We start from the raw sequence: 25,256 nt of genomic DNA, 5'->3' as shown, positions 1-25,256 counted from the left end.
AATTCAGCACCACCAAACCAGCTTTACAACAAATGCTAAAGAAGCTTCTCTAGGCGGAAGACACAAGAGAAGAAAAAGACCCACAAAAACAAACCCAAAACAATTAAGAAAATGGTAATAGGAACATACATATTGATAATAACCTTGAATGTAAATGGATTAAATGCCCCAACCAAAAGACACAGACTGGCTGAATAGATACCAAAACAAGACCCATATATATGCTGTCTACAAGAGACCCACTTCAGACCTAGGGACACATACAGACTGAAAGTGAAGGGATGGAAAAAGATATCCATGCAAATGGAAATCAAAAGACAGTTGGAGTACCAATACTTGTGTCTGATAAAACAGACTTTAAAATAAAGACTGTTACAAGAGATAAGGAGGGACACTACACAATGATCAAAGGATCAATCCAAGAAGAAGATATAACAATTATAAATGTTTATGGGGCGTCCCTGATGGCACAGTGGTTAACAATCTGCCTGCCAATGCAGGGGACACAGGTTAGAGCCCTGGCCTGAGAAGATTCCACATGCCGTGGAGCAACTAAGCCCGTGCACCACAAGTATTGAGCCTGCACTCTAGAGCCTGTGCTCCACAGCAAGAGAAACCAGTGTAATGAGAAGCCCATGCACCACAACAAAGAGTAGCACTCGCTCGCCGCAACTAGAGTGAGCCCGCTAACGGCAACGAAGACCCAACGCAGCCAAAAATAAAATAAAGTAAAAAAAAAAATGTTTATGCACCCAACATAGGAGCACCTCAATACATAAGGCAAATGCTAACAACCACAAAAGGAGAAATCGACAGTAACACAATAGTAGGGGACTTTAACACCCCGCTTACACCAATGGAAAGATCATACAAACAGAAAATAAATAAGGAAACACAAGTTTTCAATAACACAATAGACCAGGTAGATTTAATTGATATTTATAGAGCATTCCACCCAAAAGTGGCAGAATACACTTTCTTCTCAAGTGCACATGGAACATTCTCCAGGATAGATCACATCTTGGGTCACAAATCAAGCCCCAGAAAATTTAAGAAAATTGAAAATCGTATCAAGCATCTTTTCTGACCACAACGTTATGAGACTGGAAATCAATTACAGGAAAAAAACTGTAAAAAACACAAATAACATGGAGGCTAAACAGTGCATTACTAAATAACCAAGAGATCACTAAAGAAATCAAAGAAGAAATAAAAAAATACATAGAAACAAATGACAACGAAAACACGACGACCCAAAACCTATGGGATGCAGCAAAAGCAGTTCCAAGAGGGATGTTTATAGCAATTCAATCTCACCTCAAGAAACAAGAAAAATCTCAAATAAACAATCTAAACTTACACTGAAAACAATTACAGAAAGAAGAATAAAGAAAACCCAAAGTCAGCAGAAGGAAAGAAATCATAAAAATCTGAGCAGAAATAAATGAAATAGAAATGAAGAAAACAATAGCAAAGATCAATAAAACTAAAAGTTCGTTCTTTGAGAAGATAAACAAAATTGATAAACCCTTAGCCAGACTCATCAAGAAAAAAAGGGAGAGGATACAAATCAGTAAAATTAGAAATGCAAAGGGAGAAATCAAAACTGACACCGCAGAAATACAAAGGATTATAAGAGACTACTACAAACAACTATATGCCAATAAAATGGACAACCACGAAGAAATGGACAAATTCTTGGAAAGGTACAATTTTCCAAGACTAAACCAGGAAGAATTAGAAAATATAAACAGACCAATCACAAGCACTGAAATTGAAACCCTAATTAAAAATCTTCCAACAAACAAAAGTCCAGGACCAGATGGCTTCACAGGCAAATTCCATCAAACATTTAGAGAAGAGCTAACATTGATCCTTCTCAAACTCTTCCAAAAAATTGCAGAGGGAGAAACACTCCCAAATTCATTCTACGAAGCCACCATCACCCTGATATCAATACCAGAAAAAGATATCACAAAAAAAGAAAATTATAGATGAATACACTGATGAACATAGATGTAAAAATCCTGAACAAAATACTAGCAAACAGAATTCAACAACACATTAAAAGGATCATACACCATGGTCAAGTGGGATTTATCCCAGGGATGCAAGGATTCTTCAATATATGCAAATCAGTCAATGTGGTACACCACATTAACAAATTAAGGAATAAAAACCATATGATCATCTCAACAGATGCAGAAAAAGCTTTTGACAAAATTCAACACCGATTTATGATAAAATCTCTCCAGAAAATTGGCATAGAGGGAACCTACCTCAACATAATAAAGGCCATATATGACAAACCCACAGCAAGCATCATGCTCAATGGTGAAAAACTGAAAGCATTTCCACTAAGATCAGGGACAAAGAAGGATGTCCACTCTCGCCACTCTTATTCAACACAGTTTTGGAAATCCTAGCCACGACAATTAGAGAAGAAAAAGAAATAAAAAGAATACAAATTGGAAAAGAAGAAGTCAAACTGTCATTGCTTGCAGATGACATGATACTATACAAACTACCAATGGCATTCTTCACAGAATTAGAACAGAGAATTTTACAATTCGTATGGAAACACAAAAGACCCCGAACAGCCAAAGCAATCTTGAGACAGAAAAACAGAGTTGGAGGAATCAGGCTCCCTGACCTCAAACTATATACCACAAAGGTACAGTAATCAAGACAATATGGTACTGGTACAAAAACAGAAATATAGAGCAATGGTACAGGATAGAAAGCCCAGAGATAAACCCACGCACATATGGTCACCTAATTTATGACAAAGGAGGCAAAAACATTCAATGGAGAAAAAATAGCCTCTTCAATAAGTGGTGCTGGGAAAACTGCACAGCTACATGTGAAAGAACTAGACTAGAACACTCCCTAACACCATACACAAAAATAAACTCCAAATGGTTTAAAGACCTAAATGTAAGACCAGACAATATAAAACTCTTAGAGGAAAACATAGGAAAAATAGGCTTCGATATAAACCACAGCAAGATCTCTTTTGATCCACCTCCTAGAGTAATGGAAATAAAAACAAAAATAAGTAAATGGGACTTAATTAAACTTAAAAGCTTTTGCACAGCAAAGCAAACCATAAACAAGACAAAAAGACAACCCTCAGAATGGGAGAAAATACTTGCAAATGAAACAATAGACAAAAGATTAATGTCCAAAATATACAAACAGCTCATGGAGCTCAATAACAAAAAAACAATCCAATTAAAAAATGGGCAGAAGACCTAAACAGACATTTCACCAAGGAAGACATACAGATGGCCAAGAGCCACGTGAAAAGATGCTCAACATCACTAATTATTAGAGAGATGCAAATCAAAACTACAATGAGGTATCATGTCACACCAGTCAGAATGGCAGTTATCAAAAAATGTAGAAACAATAAATGCTGGAAAGGGTGTGGTGAAAAGGGTACCCTCCTGCACTGTTGGTGGGAAGGTACATTGATACAACCACTACGGAGAACCATATGGATGTTCCTTAAAAAACTAAAAATAGAGGGCTTCCCTGGTGGCACAGTGGTTGAGAGTCCGCCTGCCGATGCAGGGGACACGGGTTCGTGCCCCGGTCTGGGAAGATCCCACATGCCGCGGAGTGGCTGGGTCTGTGAGCCATGGCCGCTGAGCCTGTGCATCTGGAGCCTGTGATCCGCAATGGGAGAGGCCACAACAGTGAGAGGCCCACGTACCGCAAAAAAATAAAAACCAAAAAACTAAAAATAGAACTATCATATGACCCAGGAATCCCACTACTGGGCATATACCCTGAGAAAACCATAATTCAAAAAGAGTCATGTACCAAAATGTTCATTGCAGCTCTATTTACAATAGCCGGGACATGGAAGCAACCTAAATATCCACTGACAGATGAATGGATAAAGAAGATGTGGCGGGTTTCACTGGTGGCACAGCGGTTAAGAATCCGCCTGCCAATGCAGGGGACATGGGTTCGAGCCCTGGCCCGGGAAGATCTCACATGCCGCGGAGCAACTAAGCCTGTGCGTCACAACTACTGAGCCTGCGCTCTAGAGCCCGTGAGCCACAACTACTGAGCCCACGTGCCTCCCACGTGCCTAGAGCCCGTGCTCCGCAGCAAGAGAAGCCACCGCACCACAATGCACACCACAATGAAGAGTAGCCCCCGCTCACTGCAACTAGAGAAAAGCCCATGTCCCAACAGAGACCCAATGCAGCCAAAAATAAAATAAATTAATTTAAAAAAAAACACCTTTCACTTTATAAAAGAAAAGAAGATGTGACACATGTATACAATGGAATATTACTCAGCCATGAAAAGAAACAAAATTGAGTTATTTGTAGTGAGGTGGATGGACCCAGAGTCTGTCAATAGAGTGAAGTAAGTCAGAAAGAGAAAAACAAATACCGTATGCTAACGCATATATATGGAATCTAGAAAAAAAAAATGGTATGGATGAACCTAGTTGCAGGGCAGGAATACAGATGTAGACATAGAGAATGGACTTGAGGACACAGGGTGGGAGGGGGAAGCTGGGGTGAAGTGAGAGTAGCATTGACAATATATACACTACCGAATGTAAAATAGTTAGATAGTGGGAAGCAGCAGCATAGCACAGGGAGATCAGCTCGGTGCTTTGCGATGACCTAGAGGGGTGGAATAGGGAGGATGGGAGGGAGGCTCAAGAGGGAGGGGATATGGGGACATATGTATGCATATGGCTGATTCACTTTGGTGTACAACAGAAACATAGTATTGTGAAGCAATTATACTCCAATAAAGATCTATTAAAAAAATTAACAGGGAAAAATATACTGTGTAAAAAAAAAAAGTGAGAATACTTTATAACCATTGCAATCCATTACTATGATTTACATTAAATATTTTCAAAAAGTGAATTCTTACCTGATAGGAAAAATGGCAGCAGTTTACTTGTAATGATAGTCACCTATTTTTAGACTATAGCTTATGGACATAAGTACAAAAGGGCACAAAACAGCCCTAAGCTACAGAGTCCATGTACTATAGAGTTCTTGTATTTATATACAGTAAAATGCTCCAGCCTTTAAACAGAGTCTATTTTCTTTTATTATAGAGATATTTCATTTCTATCTATCAATAAATATTTACTGAGTTCTATTTATGTGCCATTTATTGATTTAGGTACTGGAGATAGAACAGTGAACTGTTCTTCTATTCTAGTTGCGGGAGACATACAAGAAACAAACTAAGGGAAAAAAATAGCATGTTTGAAGATAAAAAGCATAGAGGAATATAAAGCAGAGAAGGGGGATCAGCAGTGTGGGGAGAGACTGAAATTTTAAATAGGGTGAAAAGCGAAGGTCTTACTGACAAGGTGTCTATGTTTCCAGGGCATAGCAGACTAGAAGTACTGATAGAGTACAACTGGTGCCTACTGACAATAGCAAGAAAAAAGAATATGAGAAAAGATTTAAAGTAATTTAAAAAAGCAGATACAAGAACTGTGCCTGGAGGATTGCATATGAAAAAACAACCCATATGATCTAACACATCCCTAGGCATTATTACTATAATTACAGCATTGATTAGAAAATATGGCATTCAAACCTGACTCATTAGGCAAATTAATAGACTAGGGCATTTTCACTATAGGCCCCAACCCACAGCTACTAAAATGAGAAGTTCTGGGGAATGACTACTGAAAGTGTGATCACCTGGGAGCTTGGCAGAAATGCAGAATATCAAGAGCTGCTCATCCTAGAGCTACTGAATCAGAATCTGTATTTTATCAAGATCCCCCAGTGATTCATTTGCAAAGTTCAAGAAGTACTGCTCTGAGGGTGGAATCCAGAATGCACGTTTTTTAAAAAGCTCCTCCAGTAATTTTGATAATTAGCTGAGTTTGGGAACCACTGTCAATAAGAAAACTAGGAATACTTTTAATGATGACCCAGCATTAAAAAGAAAAGTTTAAATTATATTCAGAATGTTATGTTCATTTTTTAGTTTTTTCTCCTTCTTTTCTTTATTACCCTAATAACATTATAACACTGAAAAGGGGAAAAAAAAAGTCACTCATAACTGCTCCTCCTTGACTCATTAACAGGTTTAATAAAAAAGTCCTGTCTTATCTATATGTACATACATTTTAAAAATGTTGTAATCAAAATAATGGACTACAACTTTGTATGTGTATCTTCAGTTTGCAAAGTAAGGGGAGAATGTGTAAAACATTTTAGAAAGCTCTGCATCCAAATGGGTTCAAATAAAAATTGAGGGCTTAAAGCTATAAACTTTTGTTAAGTGGAAAACTCATTTCAAAAACCATACTGGACAAATAGACTTTACATTGAAAGACAATTAAAAAGAAATGCAGGCTTTCTATCCTCAGCTGAATATCATTAACCTTTCAAAATATCAAACTCTTGGCTCTGAGCCTTACATTTTTTCTTAAAGAGTCATCTAGTGGTGGTTTTCCAGACCGAATTCATAGCTCTTGAGCATGTGATAAGAGAATTCAAATAATAATAGCTAAGTATTATTAAGCATTAATAATAGCTAGGCATTATTAGGAGTTTATATGTATTAACTCAGTTAATTCTTTTGAGGACTATATGAGGACTATTTTATTCTTATTTTACCAATCAGGAAATGGAGGCATGGAAAGGTTAACTATCTTGCCTAAGGTTTTAAATACTGAAAGAGGGATGGGGGAAAATGACGTGAGAGACCAGTTCTTAACTTACTCTGCTATTAGTTCAAACAAGAGAGCACTGTGTTAGGAAAGCAACATCATTTTAATAAAAAGGCAAATATATGAAAAATAAAATTGTAAGTTAAAAAAAGGAATCAAATTAACCCATTTTCTATTGCATCAAGATTGGGAATCAAAACAGATAAAACAGTTAAGCCTACACAGGTTACTGCTTTTTAAAATCAAGACATAAAAAAAGGATAGTTTAAGTGGGATTTCAAAAATACTTAGTAACTGAATGAGTTTATCAGTGGGAAATAAAAGTGAAATAAATCTAATTTTTATGTTCTATAAAAAGATGAACTGTATCTTTTAAAGAACTTAGAATAGGAAAGAATAGGGAATTAACCTTATTTCTCAATCACAAACTTTCAATTGACTAGACTCAGAAAATATTAATTCTTAAAATTAGAAACACTACAAGGACATAAAATTTAAATGCTATGGCTTTAGGGACTTCCCTGGTGTTCCAGTGGTTAAGACTCCATGCTCCCAATGCAAGGGGCATGGGTTCGATCCCTGGTCGGGGAACTAAGATCCCACATGCCACAGGGTGTGGCCAAAAGAAAAAAGATGGGCATTTATATTTATTTAGACAAACTTAATGGACACTGGAAAAGGCTGGAATATTTTTTTAAATTACAGAATATTTTGACATAATTTAGAATCACTAAGTATATGTTTTATATGATTGAAATACAAATAAATTATTTGTAGGATAACATATAGTTCATTTAACTTCAAATCTCATCAGTAATCTTCGTTATTGAAAATTAGTACCTTGCACTTTTCAACTTCTTCTTCAATTTTCTCAACAATAGCTGCATCCAGAATTTGTAAATCACAAGAAGAACGAGACAAAGTACTGACAGGATGTCCCTTTAGCCAAGTAATAATTTCTTGAACTTTCTCAGCACTATATTAAAAACAATAATTTTTTCACATTAATTGAAACTTTCTGAGGGTTTATATAAAAGGCCTGATATGAACTTTCTGAGGGCTACGAATTATAAAAGATATCAAATATATAATCAATCACACCACTTAATTGGGGCTAATTATGAATCCAATATAAACATGGACATGTTATTTCTCAGTAATTATAATGAAACACAAAAATTAGTTTAAAAGTACTTTACTGATTAAATAAAAAATTATATTAAGATCATAAAGCAAGAACAAAACAATACAAAACCCTCCCCCCAAGAGTAATATAAATTCTTGATAAACTAACTACTACCCTTCAGTAGAACCACTAAGTTGAACTATGCGGCAATAAATCTCATAAATTTTGCTTACCCATTCTCATTTTCTCCAGGCCAAATGTCGTCTTCATAGAACACATCCTCTTGGCTATTTTTGGCTATATAACTAAACAGTTCTGGAGCTCTAGCCGAACAAACAAACAAAAATACTGCTTTTAAAAGTATGGCTAATTTCATATAAACTTCCTATCAAATTTCTGGATCCTAAGGGGATATATTAAATATACTGAGGACTAATTATGTAAACATATAAGGGATAGAGACCAAAAGATTGAAAGTATTCATAGGTCCTCAAAAAAAGATGAGGGAGAAATGATTCAATTCTTAAGTATAATTAAACTATGATTTTTATAATTGAAATTTTTATAATTGAAACTATGATGATTCAATTACTGACTCTATCCCTCTTAGACTATAATGACAGGTGATAAATGGACAAAAATAATGTATACAGGTTCATTTTCTAGTTTTCACAATAAAGCTAGAGCACTCCACAAAAGAGCAAATGAAAATCCACTAAAAGTTTCTTCTGATATTCCTCAAAATTCCATTGTTCTCTAACAGTGTACTGTAGTACTTTCAAATACACATAGCAGACTGAACACATGTGCTTATTTCTGCTCCCTTCCCAGCCTGCTAAAAGAATAGTAAAGTAGAAAAAAGGGCATGGACCTATAAAGACAGATGAAGAGAGAAGCAGAGAATCTGATAGTACATGCTGAGTTAACAAAATTTTAGAAACTGAAAACTGAATAGATATGTATGAACTGACTTGACAGATAGGAATAAGCTGTACCCTAAGTCACCAGAGTGGGAAGTCAACAAGAAGCAAGTTAATGTGAACTGTGAAAGTCTGCAAAAGCTCAGGAGATATGGGCTCCATACATTTTGATGCTGCAGTATGGGGTGGGTTTAACAGGCTTTTAGTTGAAAATTTTGTATAATAAGTAGTTAGGCAGTCACCTCCACCTCAGCGTAAATCACGTAGTTTACTTTCAGAGAGGCTAAATGGGGGCTGCTCGAGCCTTGGGTAATCCAGGCACAGGAAACTGGATGGGTGGGGCATGAGGAAGAGAGGATAGGTGCCCTACTGAAAACAGGGGATCAGTGAAAATATTACTATACAACATGCCACTAGGAAGCAGGCTAGGAAGTATAACATCTTTAAGAAGCAGACTCTGAGATGGAGATAAACATGGAAAAAGTTTATTAGTGTGTTCTGTGGAAATAACACCTGTGGAAGGGAAAGAAGGAAGGGAAATTGGGCTCAGGGAGAAGTTGGGCTGTGGTTCAATCTTAATGAACTCCTTGGCCAGTAGCATAGAGATCTCAAAGTAGGATGGCTCCTCAGACTTATCCTGAACTGGGGCAATCAGGTTGGCTGAGCCTTTACATCTTCTTGTTGATGAGGTATTGGATGTGTGGCTGTTGTGGGAAAGGGACATAACTTTAGGTGAGGCAGTTCTCTTCTGTCGGGCAATTCCTGAAGAGGGCTCACTGCTGAGGGCTGTGAGACAGCAGCATTCCTGCTGCCCAGGGAGTAGGTCCTGAGTCGTGAAGAGACATCTGGGTGTGTACCACAGTATCCACTATGTAATGAGACCCCCTTACTCTGGTTAATTTCCAGAACACTGGAAGTCAGTTTTGTTCTCCATATCTGTCCTCCAAGAAAAAGGCTGCAGAATACCTTTCTGGGAAAACTACCCAGCTCAAGAGAAAAGATATACATATAGGTAGTGATATTTGGAGATGCTCTGCTGCAACAGCCAAGTCCCACCAGAGAAGCCTCACTGAAGCACATTAAATTTCCAGTCAGCATTTTTTTTTTTTTTTTTTTTTTTTTTTTGCGGTACGTGGGCCTCTCACTGTTGTGGCCTCTCCCGTTGCGGAGCACAGGCTCCGGACGTGCAGGCTCAGCAGCCATGGCTCATGGGCCCAGCCGCTCCACGGCATGTGGGATCTTCCCAGACCGGGGCATGAAGCCGTGCCCCCTGCATCAGCAGGGAGACTCTCAACCACTGCGCCACCAGGGAAGCCCATCCAGTCAGCTCTTTAATCACTGAATAGAAAATATGAACCACAAGACCAAAAAAAAAAAAAAAAAACTTTAACATGAAAACAGAGATCAAATCAAACAGAAAAGGAAAAATAAAAGCAATTTGTAGTAAACAGAAAGTATTAAGAATAGAAGAAAATCTAGATTACTATCTTCAGAGAAATAAAAGAAGATATTTCATTCATTATAAGAACAAGATGCTACAAAAAAAGGAATGCCAGAGAATAAGGAAACACTTCTAGAAATTAAAAATGATTAAATAAAAAATAAGTTAAAGCTGAAGAAATCTCCCACAGAGTAGAACAGGAGTATAATACAGAAAACGGATGAAAAGAGATAAGAAAATTAGGAGAATTAATCCAGAAGGTCTAACATCTATCAAAAGGAGTCCTAGGGCTTCCATGGTGGCGCAGTGGTTGAGAGTCCGCCTGCCGATGCAGGGGATGCGGGTTCGTGCCGCGGTCCAGGAAGATCCCACATGCCGCAGAGCGGCTGGGCCCGTGGGCCATGGCCGCTGAGCCTGAGCATCCGGAGCCTGTGCTCCGCAACAGGAGAGGCCACAGCAGTGAGAAGCCCGTGTACCGCAAAAAAAAAAAAAAAAAAAAAAAGAGTCCTAGAAAGAGAGAATGACAACAACAAAATGGTGAGGAGGAAATTATCAAAGAAATAATACAATAAAGTTTCTCAGAATGGAAGGGCATCAGTTTCAAGTTTGAAAGGGCTGAACAGCAAATGAAAGAAAAAAGACCCATTCCAAGGCACACATCTTCACATTATTAAAATAGTATTGGTAAAGGGAAGATTCTAAAAAGGTTTCAGAAAATGAAAAACAGATCATGCACAAAGATTAAGAATCAGAATAACACAAGACTTCTTGACAGCAAAGGAAACAGGAGAATGGAGCAGCGCTTTTCAAATTCTGAAGGAAAATAATCTGCAATCTAGGATTCTAGACCCAGGCGAGCTATCAACCAAGTATCAGGGAGGTTTAAAGAAATTTCCAGACATGTAAGCTTTCTCAGGAAGCCACTGGCATAAGTGCTCCATCAAAATGGAGACATAAATCAGAAGGCATAAAGCATGAAAGCCCGGAAATAAAGGAATCCTATGCAGAAGAATGGTGAAGGGAATTCCTAGGATGAGAGTAAAGAGAAACTTGAATGAAAGCTGTACAACAGCCCAGGAGAGCAATTAGTTCACACTGAAGCAGGAAGAAAGACAGTTTTAAGAGGAAGTATACAAGAAGAAAATGGAACTGAGAGGTCACATGACCTGTTTGACTGTATTAAGTTTTCCAGCTATGGCACAGAGTTTGGGGCCGCATTGGTTACGTGAACATAGATAAGAAACAAATGAATAAACAACACAGAAAAGAACAAAAATGTGTACAACAAAGGAAATGCAATACTCTACAAGATCCAGAGGTGACCATTTACATTTACCTTAATCGACTAAACCTTAAGAACAGATTTAATTTAAAAAATTGTGATAAAACTATAATGAGAGGGGAAATGTGTTCATGTGTGTAGGGAGGTAAGGGAATGGGGAGTGGGGCTGGTAAAAGAAAGCTAAAGCTTCATCATTCATGGCATGAAATCAATGCATATGTCAAGTTGAAAAATCAAGAAAAAGCAGTCTAAATATGACATTTTTAAGGAAACATGGAGGTAAATAGAAGAAATTATCTAAATTTTTAGATGGTAATATGCAGTTGAAATGTCTCCCCCACCCCCACCCCAACATAAGACATAACTGAAGTCCCAACTCCTAGTACCTCAGAATCTGACTTTATTTTGAAATAGGATTTTAAAAGAAGTAATCAAACTAAAATGTCATTAGGATAGGCCCTAATCCAATATGACTGGTGTCCTTATAAAAAGGGGAAATTTGGACACAGAGACAGAAACAAAGGAAAGATGATATGCAGCAAAGGAAACCATAAACAAAATGAAAAGACAACCCTTAGAATGGGAGAAAATATTTGCAAATGAAGCGACTGACAAGGGGTTAATCTCCAAAATACACAAACAGTTCATGCAGCTCTATATCAAAAAAATAAGCAACCCAATCAAAAAGTGGGCAGATCTAAATAGATATTTTTCCAAAGAAGACATAAAGATGTCCAAAAAGCACATGAAAAGATGCTCAAATCGCTAATTATCAGAGAAATGTAAATCAAAACTAGAATGAGGTATTACCTCACATGGGTCAGAATGGCCATCAGCAAAAATTCCACAAACAGTAAACACTGGACAGGGTGTGGAGAAAAGGGAACCCTCTTACACTGTTGGTGGGAATGTGAATTGGAACAACAACTATGGAGAAGAGTATAGAGGTTCCTTAAAAAACTAAAAACAGTACTACCACATGATCCAGCAATCCCACTCCTGGGCATATATCTGGAGAAAACCATAATCCGAAAAGACACATACACCCCAATGTTCATTGCAGTACTATTATTTATAATAGCCAAGACATGGAAGCAACCTAAATGTCATCAACAGAGAAATGGATAAAGATGTGGTACGTATGTGCAATCAAATATTACTCAGCTATAAAAAAGAATGAAATAATGTCATTTGCAGCAACATGGATGGACCTAGAGATTATCATACTAAGTGAAGCAAGTCAGACAAAGACAAATATATGATATCACTCATATGTGGAATCTAATTTTCAAAAAAATGATACAAATGTACGTATTTACAAAACAGAAACAGACTTACAGGTATCCAAAACAAACTTATGGTTACCAAAGGGGAAATGTGGCAGGGAGGGATAAATCAGGAGCTTGGGATGAACATACACACACTACTTATATAAAATAGATAACCAACAAGGACATACTGTATAGCACAGGGAACTCTATTCAATATTCTGTGATAACCCGTAAGAGAAAATAATCTAAAAATGAATGAATATATGTATACGTATAACTGAGTAACTTTGCTGTACACCTGAAACTAACACAACATTGTAAATCAACTATACTCCAATAAAATTTTAGAAAAAGATGATATGAAGACACATAAGGAGAGAACCATGTGAAGATGGAAGATTGGGGTGATGCATCTATAGGCTAAGGAACAAAACTCGTGAGGCTACAGGAAGCTAGGAGACAGGTATGGAACAGGTCCTTCCCTAGCACCTTCAGGGGAGGCATGGCCCTATCAACATCTTGATTTTGGACTCTGGTGTTCAGAACTGTGAGACAATAAATTTCTGTCGTTTTAAGCCAACCAGTTTGTGCTATTTTGTTAAGGCAGCTCTAGGAAACTAATACAGGGATCCTCAAATATAAGAAGGTTAGAAACCAGTGGAACAATGGACAGAACATTCAATTGCTAACCAGAAGTACAGCATTTCCTATGAATCGTTGACACTAATTCAGTAAATCTTGGTACTCAGATTTCTCATTTTTATAAGGAGGAGCTGAGACTTGTTGACTTCTTAGACTATTTATTTCAGCAATTAAATTCAGTGATTCTAGGATAGTAATCTATTGTCCAGCTGGAGTTTTAAGAAAATTCACTACGCCAAGAGTTGTTTTGTTTATCCATACCAATCCTCTTACTACTGACACAGACATGCAGAGTAGTGAATAACTTAAGATAGTAAGTTAAGGAAATTTTTAATTAAAAGGAGGCCAATTCTCACCTTCCTTTTTAATTTTGAATAATATAAGTACAGTATTTTTCTACTCTATTGTAACTAGTGGCTATGATGCTTCATGAGACTAAATTAAGTTTATATTAACATATGTCACATTTTACTAAAGGAAACATTTTTCTTATCAGCAAGGCAAAATAGTTATCACATTCCTACATTGTTGGATGCCTAGCAGGATCTTGCTAGGCACTTACCTCTCCAAGTACTCTGCAAGAAGTTGTTCTGCTGCAGATGAATACATCCATTCACTTCCAACTTTCTTAGTATATCCAGGTACCTCCTCATTTTTTTTGTTGAATTTGAGATTCAAACCCACATTTGCTTTATGGTCTCCATGAGGGCTGAATTTAAACCACACACACACATACACACAAAAGTTTTAAAATTTTGTTCAAAGAATAAAAAGCTTTGCTTTCAATTTTTAGAAAAGTTTAGTCTTGATTGGTTTTCTACATTTTAGTTATCATGGTTATTTCCAAAGTAGCAGTAGTGGAAAAACTAGAGGAAAGGCTTCAAAACCCAAGTCAACAAAGCATACAAATAGATTATGTAATTGAGAGGAGAATGAAATAAGGAAATGTAGGGAAATATATAATTGAGATTCACACACACCATCTGATACCTTTTTTCAAGGTTCAATTTGTTAGCTGCTAAAAATAAGAACTGTCTTTCCAAACACCTAAAGCATGTGCCATTTAGATAAAAGATCACCATCAGAGGAATCTATGCATAATTTTTAAAGAAAATTCAGAGCAATTAATAAGAGAAAATAAATACTGAAATATTAACCATTTTATCTTTATTATTTAATTTTTTTCTGCCACTTTAAGTAAATTTCTCTAACATAAACTTACTTTCTCCTAGATCCTCTTCCAATAAAAATACTTCCTGTAAACCTTGAAACAAGGTATCCACTCACTCCAAGGCGACTGGCCAACACATATCCTGGGTTGTACTTTATAGAATATTTCTTTAAATATAAAAACAAAAAGGTCAATTATGGAAACACAAAGCATTAAAGCAGCATTTCTTTACCTTTAAAATCTGGAGATAAGACATCACTAACATTTTGGATTGTGGCAATGTAAGGATTCTCAAAAGTAAGTGACCTATTACCCCCCACCCTGCTTTTTGTTAAAGGATTTATAGGCAGAATATTTCTGCTCCTCTCTCTCCTTAAAGAACAGAATTCCCAAGGATGAATGAAAGGGGGAGGAAACATACAGTTTGTGAAACTGCCTCAAGAAATAAACTCTACAGTAAGTATTAAACGGCAAACTCTGTAGGCGAGAACGATTTTTAAAAAATTAATTTTCATGTTCTAAGAAGGACCTGGTAAAATACCTGGGAAAAATTGAGGTCTTGATAATTATTACATTGAATTAAAACATGAGTATGTCATCAAAATAGTTGCTACTGAGCAAAACTGAGTGTCCTTCATATATAGATATAAGTAATATTTGTTTCCCCAAATCATTTATCATATGAAAATAAGTATGAATAGGCTCATAATTAATACATTGTTAATATAATTCAGTCAATGAAATGTAACCTTTATTTGTGTACTTATGGGAAGAAACTATGAAGACAGTCAAATTAAAAAAAAAATTACCAGATCATACAATTTTTAACCAGGAAGTAAATTACTCACAAATCCAGTACCAACTATGGTAAGCTACCATATACTCCTAACATTATGTATGTAATAATAATAATACATACTTATTTTATATGGATTTCATATACTATGTTCATGTAAATGAATATATAAATATAATAAATATACTATATTTAATAAATTATACAAATATTTTATATTCTTATTTCATGGGAATGTAAGGATTTTTATCATCAGCAAAGCAAAATTTACAGAGAATGGTAAGGAATTATTTTCCACGATTATTTTTTTAATGATCATGTCTACAATGACCCCTAAATGGATAAATTTTTTTAGTCGCCTGGTACATAAAGTCACTATTAAAATACATTAATATGCTAGTAAAGAATGCAACACAATCAAAAATATTATCAGATATAGAAATAATTTCAGAATATAAAGGAAGAATTAAGGCAATAGTTCTCTATCACAGGTAGTACCACTTTTCTAATAAGTATCTGAAAATGTGTTGAGGCACATTCAGTTACAATAATTGACACAGGTTAAGAACACTTAGTGTCCAGGCACCAAGATGCCAATTGTCTTGCCATATACAGGGCAGTCCTATTTAATACACAGTAGTCCTGCTCAAAATACAATTAGTACTCCTTTTGAAAAATATTGGATTATGGTATAGTTAAAGTTAATTAAATCACCACAAATATCCTAGAAATTATAAAATAAAAAGTAGAGAAAGAAGGCTTGAGTAAAAGATAAAGAAAATATGTAAAGAGAAAGAAAGTATACTGGAGAAGGCATGCCTAGCAACACTGTACCCTTAGAATTGGGTAGGCTCTGTCAGATCTAAAAAAAGCCAGGGATGAAGCAACAAGTTCTTCTGCCTCCACTGACTCCCAAACAGAGTTCCAGCTTCTTCATCTAAAGGGCCACTCTCCTGATTTCCTGACTATGCCTTCTGAATTATTTCTCCAAAAGAGACCTGATGGCAAGATTTTAGGGACTTCTCTGCTTTCCATAAAGGTTCCTCACGGGTATGCCGATGCCTAATGCCTTAAACGCATTTCACAGGAAATGAAGTTTTAGATTGTTACTACTAGCAAAAATAAAATATAAGTAGCAATGGCTGGCTGAATGTGAATTAATTTCAGTCAAGTTAATTATCTAATCAATCAATAAAAACAAATGATAGATATCGGGATTATCCCCTTACTTTAACAGAGAAAAATAAAAGGGTGCCATGAACTTAAGTGCAGTTTCCCAATTTTCTCTAGGGACTGTTCATCTTTAGCTGAGTAGAGACATATAACCTTTGCAAGAAGGTCATTTGTTACTTGTAACTAAAAATGCAGACCTTGATTAATTACGAAAGGTTTAAAAAAACCCAAGTCTATTCCCAGAGGGTATGCTAATCAATGTGCCACTGGGAATTCCCTGGCGGTCCACTGGTTAGGACTCCGGGCTCTCACTCCTGAGGGCCTGGGTTCAATCCTTGGTCATGGAACTAAGATCCCACAAGCCACACTACCAACAACCATTAACAACAACCATTATAAATTAATAGTGGGATCTCAGCAGTTTTTCCCCCAAAGATTTGCATGAAGTTTTGAGCACAGATTCCACTTATTTTTAACTAATACTAGATACAACTGTGAGAGAATTTAATCAGTGTTAAATAAAATATTTGCAATAATTCAAAGGAGGTACCAAAAATATCTAACATTTTTAAAGGTAATCAATTCTAAATTAAATCACACGGACTATAGTACTCACATGCTGGTTTTGTATTAAAGCATCAAGATTGGGTTCACATGGAATACTGAAAATCACACGAATCCTGCCTTCTGTAATCACATCCCCTGAATCCTGAACCTTGGAGGGAAAAAAAAAAAAAAAATCACAGTATGTTTTAGTCTCTTTCACTACATTTTATTTACTTGTTTTTCTACTTATTTGAGTAGTGTTTAGTATTTCTGAAATACAGTAACACAATAAAAGTAGATAGTGGACATTTTCTTCGAATTTATAAGTGGATGTGCTTATAAATTTGAGTCATTGTACCTTGCTTTAACCAGTTGTTAACCAGCCTTTTAAAAAAAATTAACTTTAATTTGCAAATAACTTCCAACTACCAAAAAGTTGCAAAAATAAAACAAGTCAAAGAACATTTACCCAGATTCACCTATTATCGACATTTAACTCCATTTGACATTTGTGCTCTATGTGTGTATTTACATACACATAATTATTTTTTGAAACTTTCTGAGGGTATATTATATATATCATGTCCATTATCCCTAAATATTTTGGTGCATATTTCCTAAGAAGAGGATATTTTATTATATTACCACAGTACAGTTATTAAATACATAAATTTACAACACAATACTTTTATCTAATCCACTGTCCATACACCAGTTTTGTCAGTTGACCTAGAAGTGACCTATATTTATAGAAAACTCTTTACTCCCTCTACTACAGGATCAGGCTAGGATCAGATATTGCATTTAGTTGTCATATCTCTTTAGCCTCTTTTAATATATCCAGAGACTTTGTCTTTCATACACTGACATTTTGAAGAATATAGTTCATTCCTCCCTCTCTACCCTGACTTTTTTTTTTTTTTTTTTTTTTTTTTTGCGATATGCGGGCCTCTCACTGTTGTGGCCTCTCTCATTGCGGAGCACAGGCTCCGGACGCGCAGGCCCAGCGGCCATAGCTCACGGGCCCAGCCGCTCCGCGGCACGTGGGATCCTCCCGGACCGGGGCACGAATCCGTGTCCCCTGCATTGGCAAGCGGACTCTCAACCACTGCGCCACCAGGGAAGCCCCCTACCCTGACTTTTTAAAAACATTTCTACATTTGGGATTTGTCTAGTGTTTCTCGTGATTAGGTTAATGTTACATATTCTCAGCCAGAATAGTGCACAGAGGATGTGTCCTTTGTAGAGTACCCCATCTGGAGGTACATGATGTTCATCTGTTCCTCACTATTTTTTAATTTTGATCACACAATCAAGATGTTGCTCAATTTCTTTACTGTACAGTTATAGTTTTTTGTTTTCCTTGCAACTAAATAAACAATCTGTGGGGAGACACTTTCTAAGACCATGAAAATATCTTGCTCCTGATCAAAAATTCCCCTTAGATTTAGCTTCCAATGATGATTGTTGCCTGATTCAATCTGAATCATTATGCTTGTTAAATGATGGTTTTCCAACTCCCTCATTCCCTCCACAATTATCCCTGACATGATAATATAGGCAAAAGTCTTTCCTTTCTCCATTTATTTACCTATTTATTATCACTATGGAATCATGCATTCCTATTCCCCGCCCCTGATGGTTTATAATTCAATATGTACTCAATTACTTTGGTACTTAAACAGTCCCAGATTTGGCCGGTAGGAGCCTCTTCAACCTGGTACCTGTGTACCACATATGCTCACATCATTCTTGTGAGTACTTCCTTGCTTTCCCGCATAACTAGTAGTTCTAGGCTCATCGTGTACTTATTCTGCCTCAGCCCTGTAATCAGCCATTTCTCTGAGAAGGCCAGTTCCTTTTTGTGGGATATGGTGTTAGAGATCAAGATCAGAGTGTTACATGCTACCAGGGTATCTTTGCTTCCAATCCTTATGAGCAAATAGGGCTAGAAAATATATGTACGTATAGGCACATATGCATTCATATTATCTACAAACATACATAAATATACCCATATACATGTGCCTATATATATACACATACACACGTATAAAGTATTTTAGCAATCATGAGTTCACATTAATACCTCCAATTCTAATCTGTTCCCACAGGTCCTTTCTTGCATTCTCCTGTTCTATACTTACAGGTACCTTTTCCCATGTGAGAGCTGGAGTTCCCCAAAACATCAACACATTTATCAATTCATCAACCCAATAATACATTGAAAATAATTTCAGAATTGCTTCATCCGTACTACAATAAATAAACCTATGAAAAAAGAGATTAGAATCTGAATTCTTCTTCCACCACCTCCTGATCTCAGTGTGCTCAACACTAAAGATATATAGCCAAATATTGTGTTTATAAATTAGATGAATGAACTCTTTCTTTTTTCCCCCTTCAGTATTACATTTTATTTTATGCCTAAATGAAGAGAAGTTAAATAACTGTATTAACTTGAAACCATAAAGAAATTTAATAGTAATAATAACAGGTACTAACTTCTCCAGTGCATCCATAATAGGGTGTTCCCAGCATAAAGACCATACTTCTAGGAGGAAACAAGTCATCCAATGTTTTAATATTGGAGAAACGGGAGTCAAAAGCTCGGATGTCCTATGTAGAATGAAATATAAAAGTGAATCGTTACAGTCAAAATTTCTATAGACTGCATATCAAGATTTTTTCCTATGGGATTATGACTATGCTGTCTACAAATGTCAAATGTAAAGGTTTTCTACATAACAATACCAGAATCTAAAATTTATTATCTCCTTATATGCCAGACACTCTTCTAGGTACTTTACATATTTATTAGTTCATTTCATCCTGAAGACAACCCTCTGTGGCAGAGACCATTACTAGCCCCACTTTATAGATGAGGAAACTAAAGCACAGAAAGGTGATCTTGCCCAAGGTCATATGGCTAAGAAGTCAACTCAGTCAGTACTCTTAATCACTATGCTATACTGCTTCCCTCAAATTACATGATCACTACATGCATTTAAAAAAATTTGCCCCCTTACAACATCTAAGATCACAAACACAAAAGCAAATGCTTTTTGTATTTACTAATTTATTTAAAGCAAACTTTTTGTGAGAATAATAAATAAATACAAAAGAAAAGTTTCCTAACCATACACAGAATGAGTGTCTGAGCGTGTTATACTCCTTTTAAACACTACAGTATTTTGCAAATTACATTAAATAATAATATCTATTATATATTGCTGCATATTAATATGATATAGTGTTTTCTTTATACAGTGTGCAACAGTGTACATTAAGATAGAATTGAGACCTGAAGGAGACTTACTTGGACAATAGTTTGATAAACAAATGGAAGAACTTGTTTTGACCACTGTTTCTCTAGACGGACTTCACCATTTTGATTTACTTGGTATTTACGACCTGTGAGTAACTGACCATATACAACTGCAGATGTTTCATTTATTATTATTCCTTTTCTTCTCAGGTAGCTCAAAGAAAAAATAAAAAATAAATATAGATGTGTATGAGTGTGCATATATTCTAAGATGATAATCATCATTCAAACTACCAACTCATAATCAAATGCTTAAATAAACTTTAAATAAATATGCTAGCAGTTCTGAGTACCTAACTTAAGACTTTTTGCATTATCCTGTGGCTACCTTTCCCACAGTCTGTAAGATTAAATAAGAACTCATAGAGTTGTAAGAAACTCCTGTGTTTCATACCCACTAGGCTGGCTATAACAAAAAACTGAAAACAAGAAGCGCTGTGGGACTTCCCTGGTGGCGCAGTGGTTAAGAATCAGCCTGCCAGTGCTGGGGACACGGGTTTAAGCCCTGGTCTGGGAAGATCCCACATGCTGTGGAGCAACTAAGCCCATGTGCCACAACTACTGAGCCTGCGCTCTAGAGCCCGTGAGCCACAACTATTGAGCCCGTGTGCCACAACTACTGAAGCCTGTGCGCCTAGAGCCCGTGCTCTGCACCAAGAGAAGCCACCACAATGAGAAGCCCGTGCACTGCAATGAAGAGTGGCCTCCACTCGCCACAACTAGAGAAAGCCCACATATAGCAACAAAGACCCAATGCAGCCAAAAAAAAAAAAAAAAAAGAAAAGTGTTGGAAAGGATGTGGAGAGACTGGAACACTTGTATACTGCTGATGGGAATGTAAAACAGTGCAGCCACTGCGGAAAACAGTTTCACAGTTCCTCAAAAAGTTAAACAGAGAACTGCCAAACAGCCTGGCAATTCCACTCCTAAGTATGTAACCAAAGAACTGGAAACAAGTAATCAAACAAATATTTATAGACCTATGCTCATAACAGCACTATTCACAATAGCAAAAAGGTGGAAAGAAGCCATATGTCCAACAGATGAATGCACGAACAAAAGGTGGTATATCCATACAATGAAATATTTGGCCATAAAAAGAAGTAAGTATTGACATATACTACAATATGTATGAACCCCCTAAACATGCTAAGTAAAAGAAGCCAGACACAAAAGGTCACATATTATGTGACTCTATTTATATGAAACATCCAGAATAGGTAAATCCAGAAAGAGAAAATAGAGATTGATAGGGAGGGGCATTCAGTGAGCCTTTTCAGTCTAAAGTAGGGGTTGGCAAACTATGGTAACGGGCTAAATCCAGACTGCCTCCTATTCTTATAAATAAAATTTACTGGAACACAGTCAATCATTTATTTAATATCTATGGCTGCTTTTGTGATATAACAACAGAGTTGAGAAGTTGTGACAAAAACTGTAAAGTCTACAAAGCCTAAAGTATTTAGTATTTGGCCTTTACAGAAAAAGTGTGCTGATTCCTGATATGAAGATGCAATCATTCTTCACCTGAGGGATATTTTCTTGTCTCCTTTCCATTTCCTCTTTCTAGAACTCCTCTCAGCTACATATCAGAAATTCTGACTATACTATTTTCATCTCTTTGTGTACTATGTGCTGAAGAAATTCCTTAGCTTGATCTTTTAGCCCACTGATTCACTTTTCAGTATGCCCATATTACTATTCAGACCATCTACTGAGCTCATTATAGAAATCATAATTTTATTTTCGTATATGTGTTTATACAAAAATATATGTATTATATAATATACACTATATATAGTTAAATAACATTATTATATATACATATATTTTATATAGCTAAATTAAAATTATGGTGAAAAAACCAGATATGTTCCCTACCCTTATGGAGCCTACTATCTATGAAAAGAGTCTTAAAGTAACCACATTCATAAATTTATTATTATGATTCTATTTATATGCGATAAAAGAAAATTCAGAATGATGTGAGCTATGACAGGGGTATCTAACTTACACTATTGGGAGGCCAAAAATGCTCTTCTCCCCCTGACAGCTGTGTTCATCTCCTTTTATGTTGGATAGCTTTTCATGGTCTTTTTACATATTTCCTGTTTAATCATCTTTGAATAAGGATATTATGGCCTGGTATTAGCTCCTATAATTGTAGAAGAGGTGTCTCCTTGAGTTCCCATTTATCAATGGATGCTACTACAGTATGAACAGGAGGGCTGACTGATATACATTTATAACACCATTTCACGTGCCACTGCCAGTTTCTATTATTCTGTTTTGGTTTAGGGAATTCTAGTGTTTGGATGAAAAAGGAGAGGTACTGTTAGGGTGGGATAATGGGACACAAAGCACCCTGAAAATTAGCATTCCAAGGAGGGTTAGCTTCTTCTTTACTTAGCTGGTATAGACCTTGCATTTCTGAATTCAGAGCATAAGGGACTTGGGTGTAGGGAGGAGGGGAGTAGGGAGGAGGGAAGGGTGAAGAACAAAGGAGAGTATGCCCTCCTATTTTTATTAGTTACATGTGGCCAAGAAATTCAATGGCCTTATGGTTAGTGAAATTAACTCTCAAATTCAGGCAACTTATGAACTGTGTATTCCTAGTGTAAGTGATTATGTCTTTTCTTTTTTTTTTGTACATCATGAAGTGTTTTAGTGACAAACTGGGCAAGGCTCTAACTGCTGCTAACCAGATTTTATTTTAAATTAGAACTCATTATTTTTTTAGACCATAAAATGAAGATGCAGTCAGTATTCAGAGTAATCACACTAAGTGGAAAATAAGTTAAAAAATAAGTACATTAGACCACCACATTCTAGTTCAATGACATTAAATACTATTTATGACACTCACTATTCTGAAATTCCTTGTACTTCTTTTGTCCAGTTAGATTGTTCTTTGTCTCCAAGATGGACCACTTTAGAGGGTGGTGCAGTTCTTCCCAAATAAAGCTTCTGTGTTCCTGCAGGTTCTTCCAAGTAAAACCTTAAAAATTAAAATTATATTACCCGCAAATTTGTGGTTTAATATAGAGTTCTAGTAGTGTGAGTCTTCAAAGTGAAAAGATTTCTACATGGTATAACGGCAAAACCCCATAAAACAAAAAGCCTCCTTTTTAAAAACTGTAATATGAATTTCAGAACAAACACTTGTAAAAAATTTTAATCAAAAATTTAAAACAAATTATTATTCTTTCTCTATAAGAAATTAAACTAAATACATAATAAAAATATAAAATTTTAAAGAATTAATACTCTCAAATTCAATAAAGTAGTTTTTTTTTTTTTTTTTTTTTTTGCGGTACGCGGGCCTCTCACTGTTGTGGCCTCTCCCGTTGAGGAGCACAGGCTCCGGACGCGCAGGCTCAGCGGCCATGGCTCACAGGCCTAGCCGCTCCGCGGCATGTGGGATCTTCCCGGACCGAGGCACGAACCCGTGTCCCCTGCAACGGCAGGTGGACTCTCAAGCACTGCGCCACCAGGGAAGCCCCAATAAAGAAGTTTTGCTAAAAAAGTTTAACTTGATTCTAATCAAGCCATTATACCTAACTCCCAGTTTACAGGAAACATGTGGGATGGAGGACCAACTTAAATGACACTAAGAGGAAACAACTAGGTAAATTCAGAATTCTAAAAAATAACTGGCTTGGACTTTAAGAAAAAAGGCAGGGAAGTAAGTTTAGCCAGGTCCTAGGATATAAAATCAACATACAGAAATCAATTACATTTCTATATACTGGCTGGGGAAACTGAAATTGAAAACATAATACTATCTATAGTTGCTCCAAAAAGTTTTAAATACTTAGGTAGGTATAAATCTAACAAAACATATACAGGTTCAGTATGCTGAGGAAACAAAATTGTGATAAAAGAAATCAAAGATTAAAATAAATGGAGAGATAAATGGAGCTTCATTTATCCATTTGGATCAGAAGACTCAACATAGTAAAGATGTCAAATCTCCACAAATTATAAGTTTAGTACAATTCCTATCAAAATTTCTCAAAGATTTTTATAAATATAAAAAAAAATTATTCTAAACTATATATAGAAAGGCAAAGGACCAAAAATAGTTAAAACAATTTTGAAAAAAAAAAAAAAAGTAAGGAATCGCTCTACCTAAGGTTAAGACTTACTACATAGCTACAGTAACAAGACAATGTGGTGTAGGCATAAAAATAGACATAGAGGCAAATGCAACAACACAGAGAACCCACAAGTAGACCCATACAAATATGCTCAACTTATTTTTGACATAGGTGTAAAAGCAAACTAATGGAGGAAGGAGAGTTTTTTCAACAAATAGTACTCGAGTTAATTCAATATTCATAGGTAAACATATGAAACTTGACCCAAACCTCATACCTTATATAAAAATTAATTCAAAATGGATCATGGATTTAAATGTAAAAGGAGAAGGTAAAACTATAAAACTTTTTGGAGAAAATCTTCTTTGGGACCTAGGGCTAGGTCAAGAGTTCTTAGACCAAAAGTACGATCCAAAAAACTAAGAACTGATAACTGGACTTCATCAAAAAGGCAGGGGAACTGAATTTTGATGATTAAAAAAGAATGTTCAATACCAGTTCATACTGGTACTGACTTCTCATCAACAAAATTACGCAACAAAACACAACTGAGATACGTTTGCAGAGACCTAAGGAAAAAGGATTAGGCCTCTAACTCTAAACCTATGCATGAGAAAAACAACCAAAAAAACCTTTTGGATATGTAATAACTCAGAAAACATTAACATCCTCATATTTTCTACGAAAAAAAAATTACTTTAGAAAGTTCTAGACATGAAAAATAACAAAAGAACAAGATATCAGACCAAGTAAAAGATGACAAAGAATAGCTTGTCTA

At 36.0% G+C, this 25,256-nt stretch overlaps 1 protein-coding gene across 3 annotated transcripts in view; it reads right to left on the bottom strand.

Annotated features, from left to right (window-relative positions):
- The window catches only part of XRN1 (5'-3' exoribonuclease 1), a 100,804-nt gene that overhangs the window by 35,626 nt on the left and 39,922 nt on the right, over nt 1-25,256 (bottom strand). For all 3 annotated transcript variants that reach the window (XM_067737615.1, XM_067737617.1, XM_067737616.1), the window contains exons 20-27: nt 23,245-23,376; nt 20,370-20,532; nt 19,556-19,669; nt 17,121-17,219; nt 14,587-14,702; nt 13,927-14,073; nt 8,042-8,131; nt 7,523-7,658 (exon numbers count right to left, since the gene is read on the bottom strand). In XM_067737615.1, the coding sequence (XP_067593716.1) occupies nt 7,523-7,658; nt 8,042-8,131; nt 13,927-14,073; nt 14,587-14,702; nt 17,121-17,219; nt 19,556-19,669; nt 20,370-20,532; nt 23,245-23,376 (997 nt within the window). The remainder of the gene's footprint in view (nt 1-7,522; nt 7,659-8,041; nt 8,132-13,926; nt 14,074-14,586; nt 14,703-17,120; nt 17,220-19,555; nt 19,670-20,369; nt 20,533-23,244; nt 23,377-25,256) is intronic.

This window comes from Pseudorca crassidens, chromosome 5 (genome assembly GCF_039906515.1).
Source record: "Pseudorca crassidens isolate mPseCra1 chromosome 5, mPseCra1.hap1, whole genome shotgun sequence".
NCBI lineage: Eukaryota > Metazoa > Chordata > Mammalia > Artiodactyla > Delphinidae > Pseudorca > Pseudorca crassidens.
The sequence above is the reverse complement of the archived record's forward strand: the minus strand, read 5'-3'. Positions and strand labels throughout refer to the sequence as shown.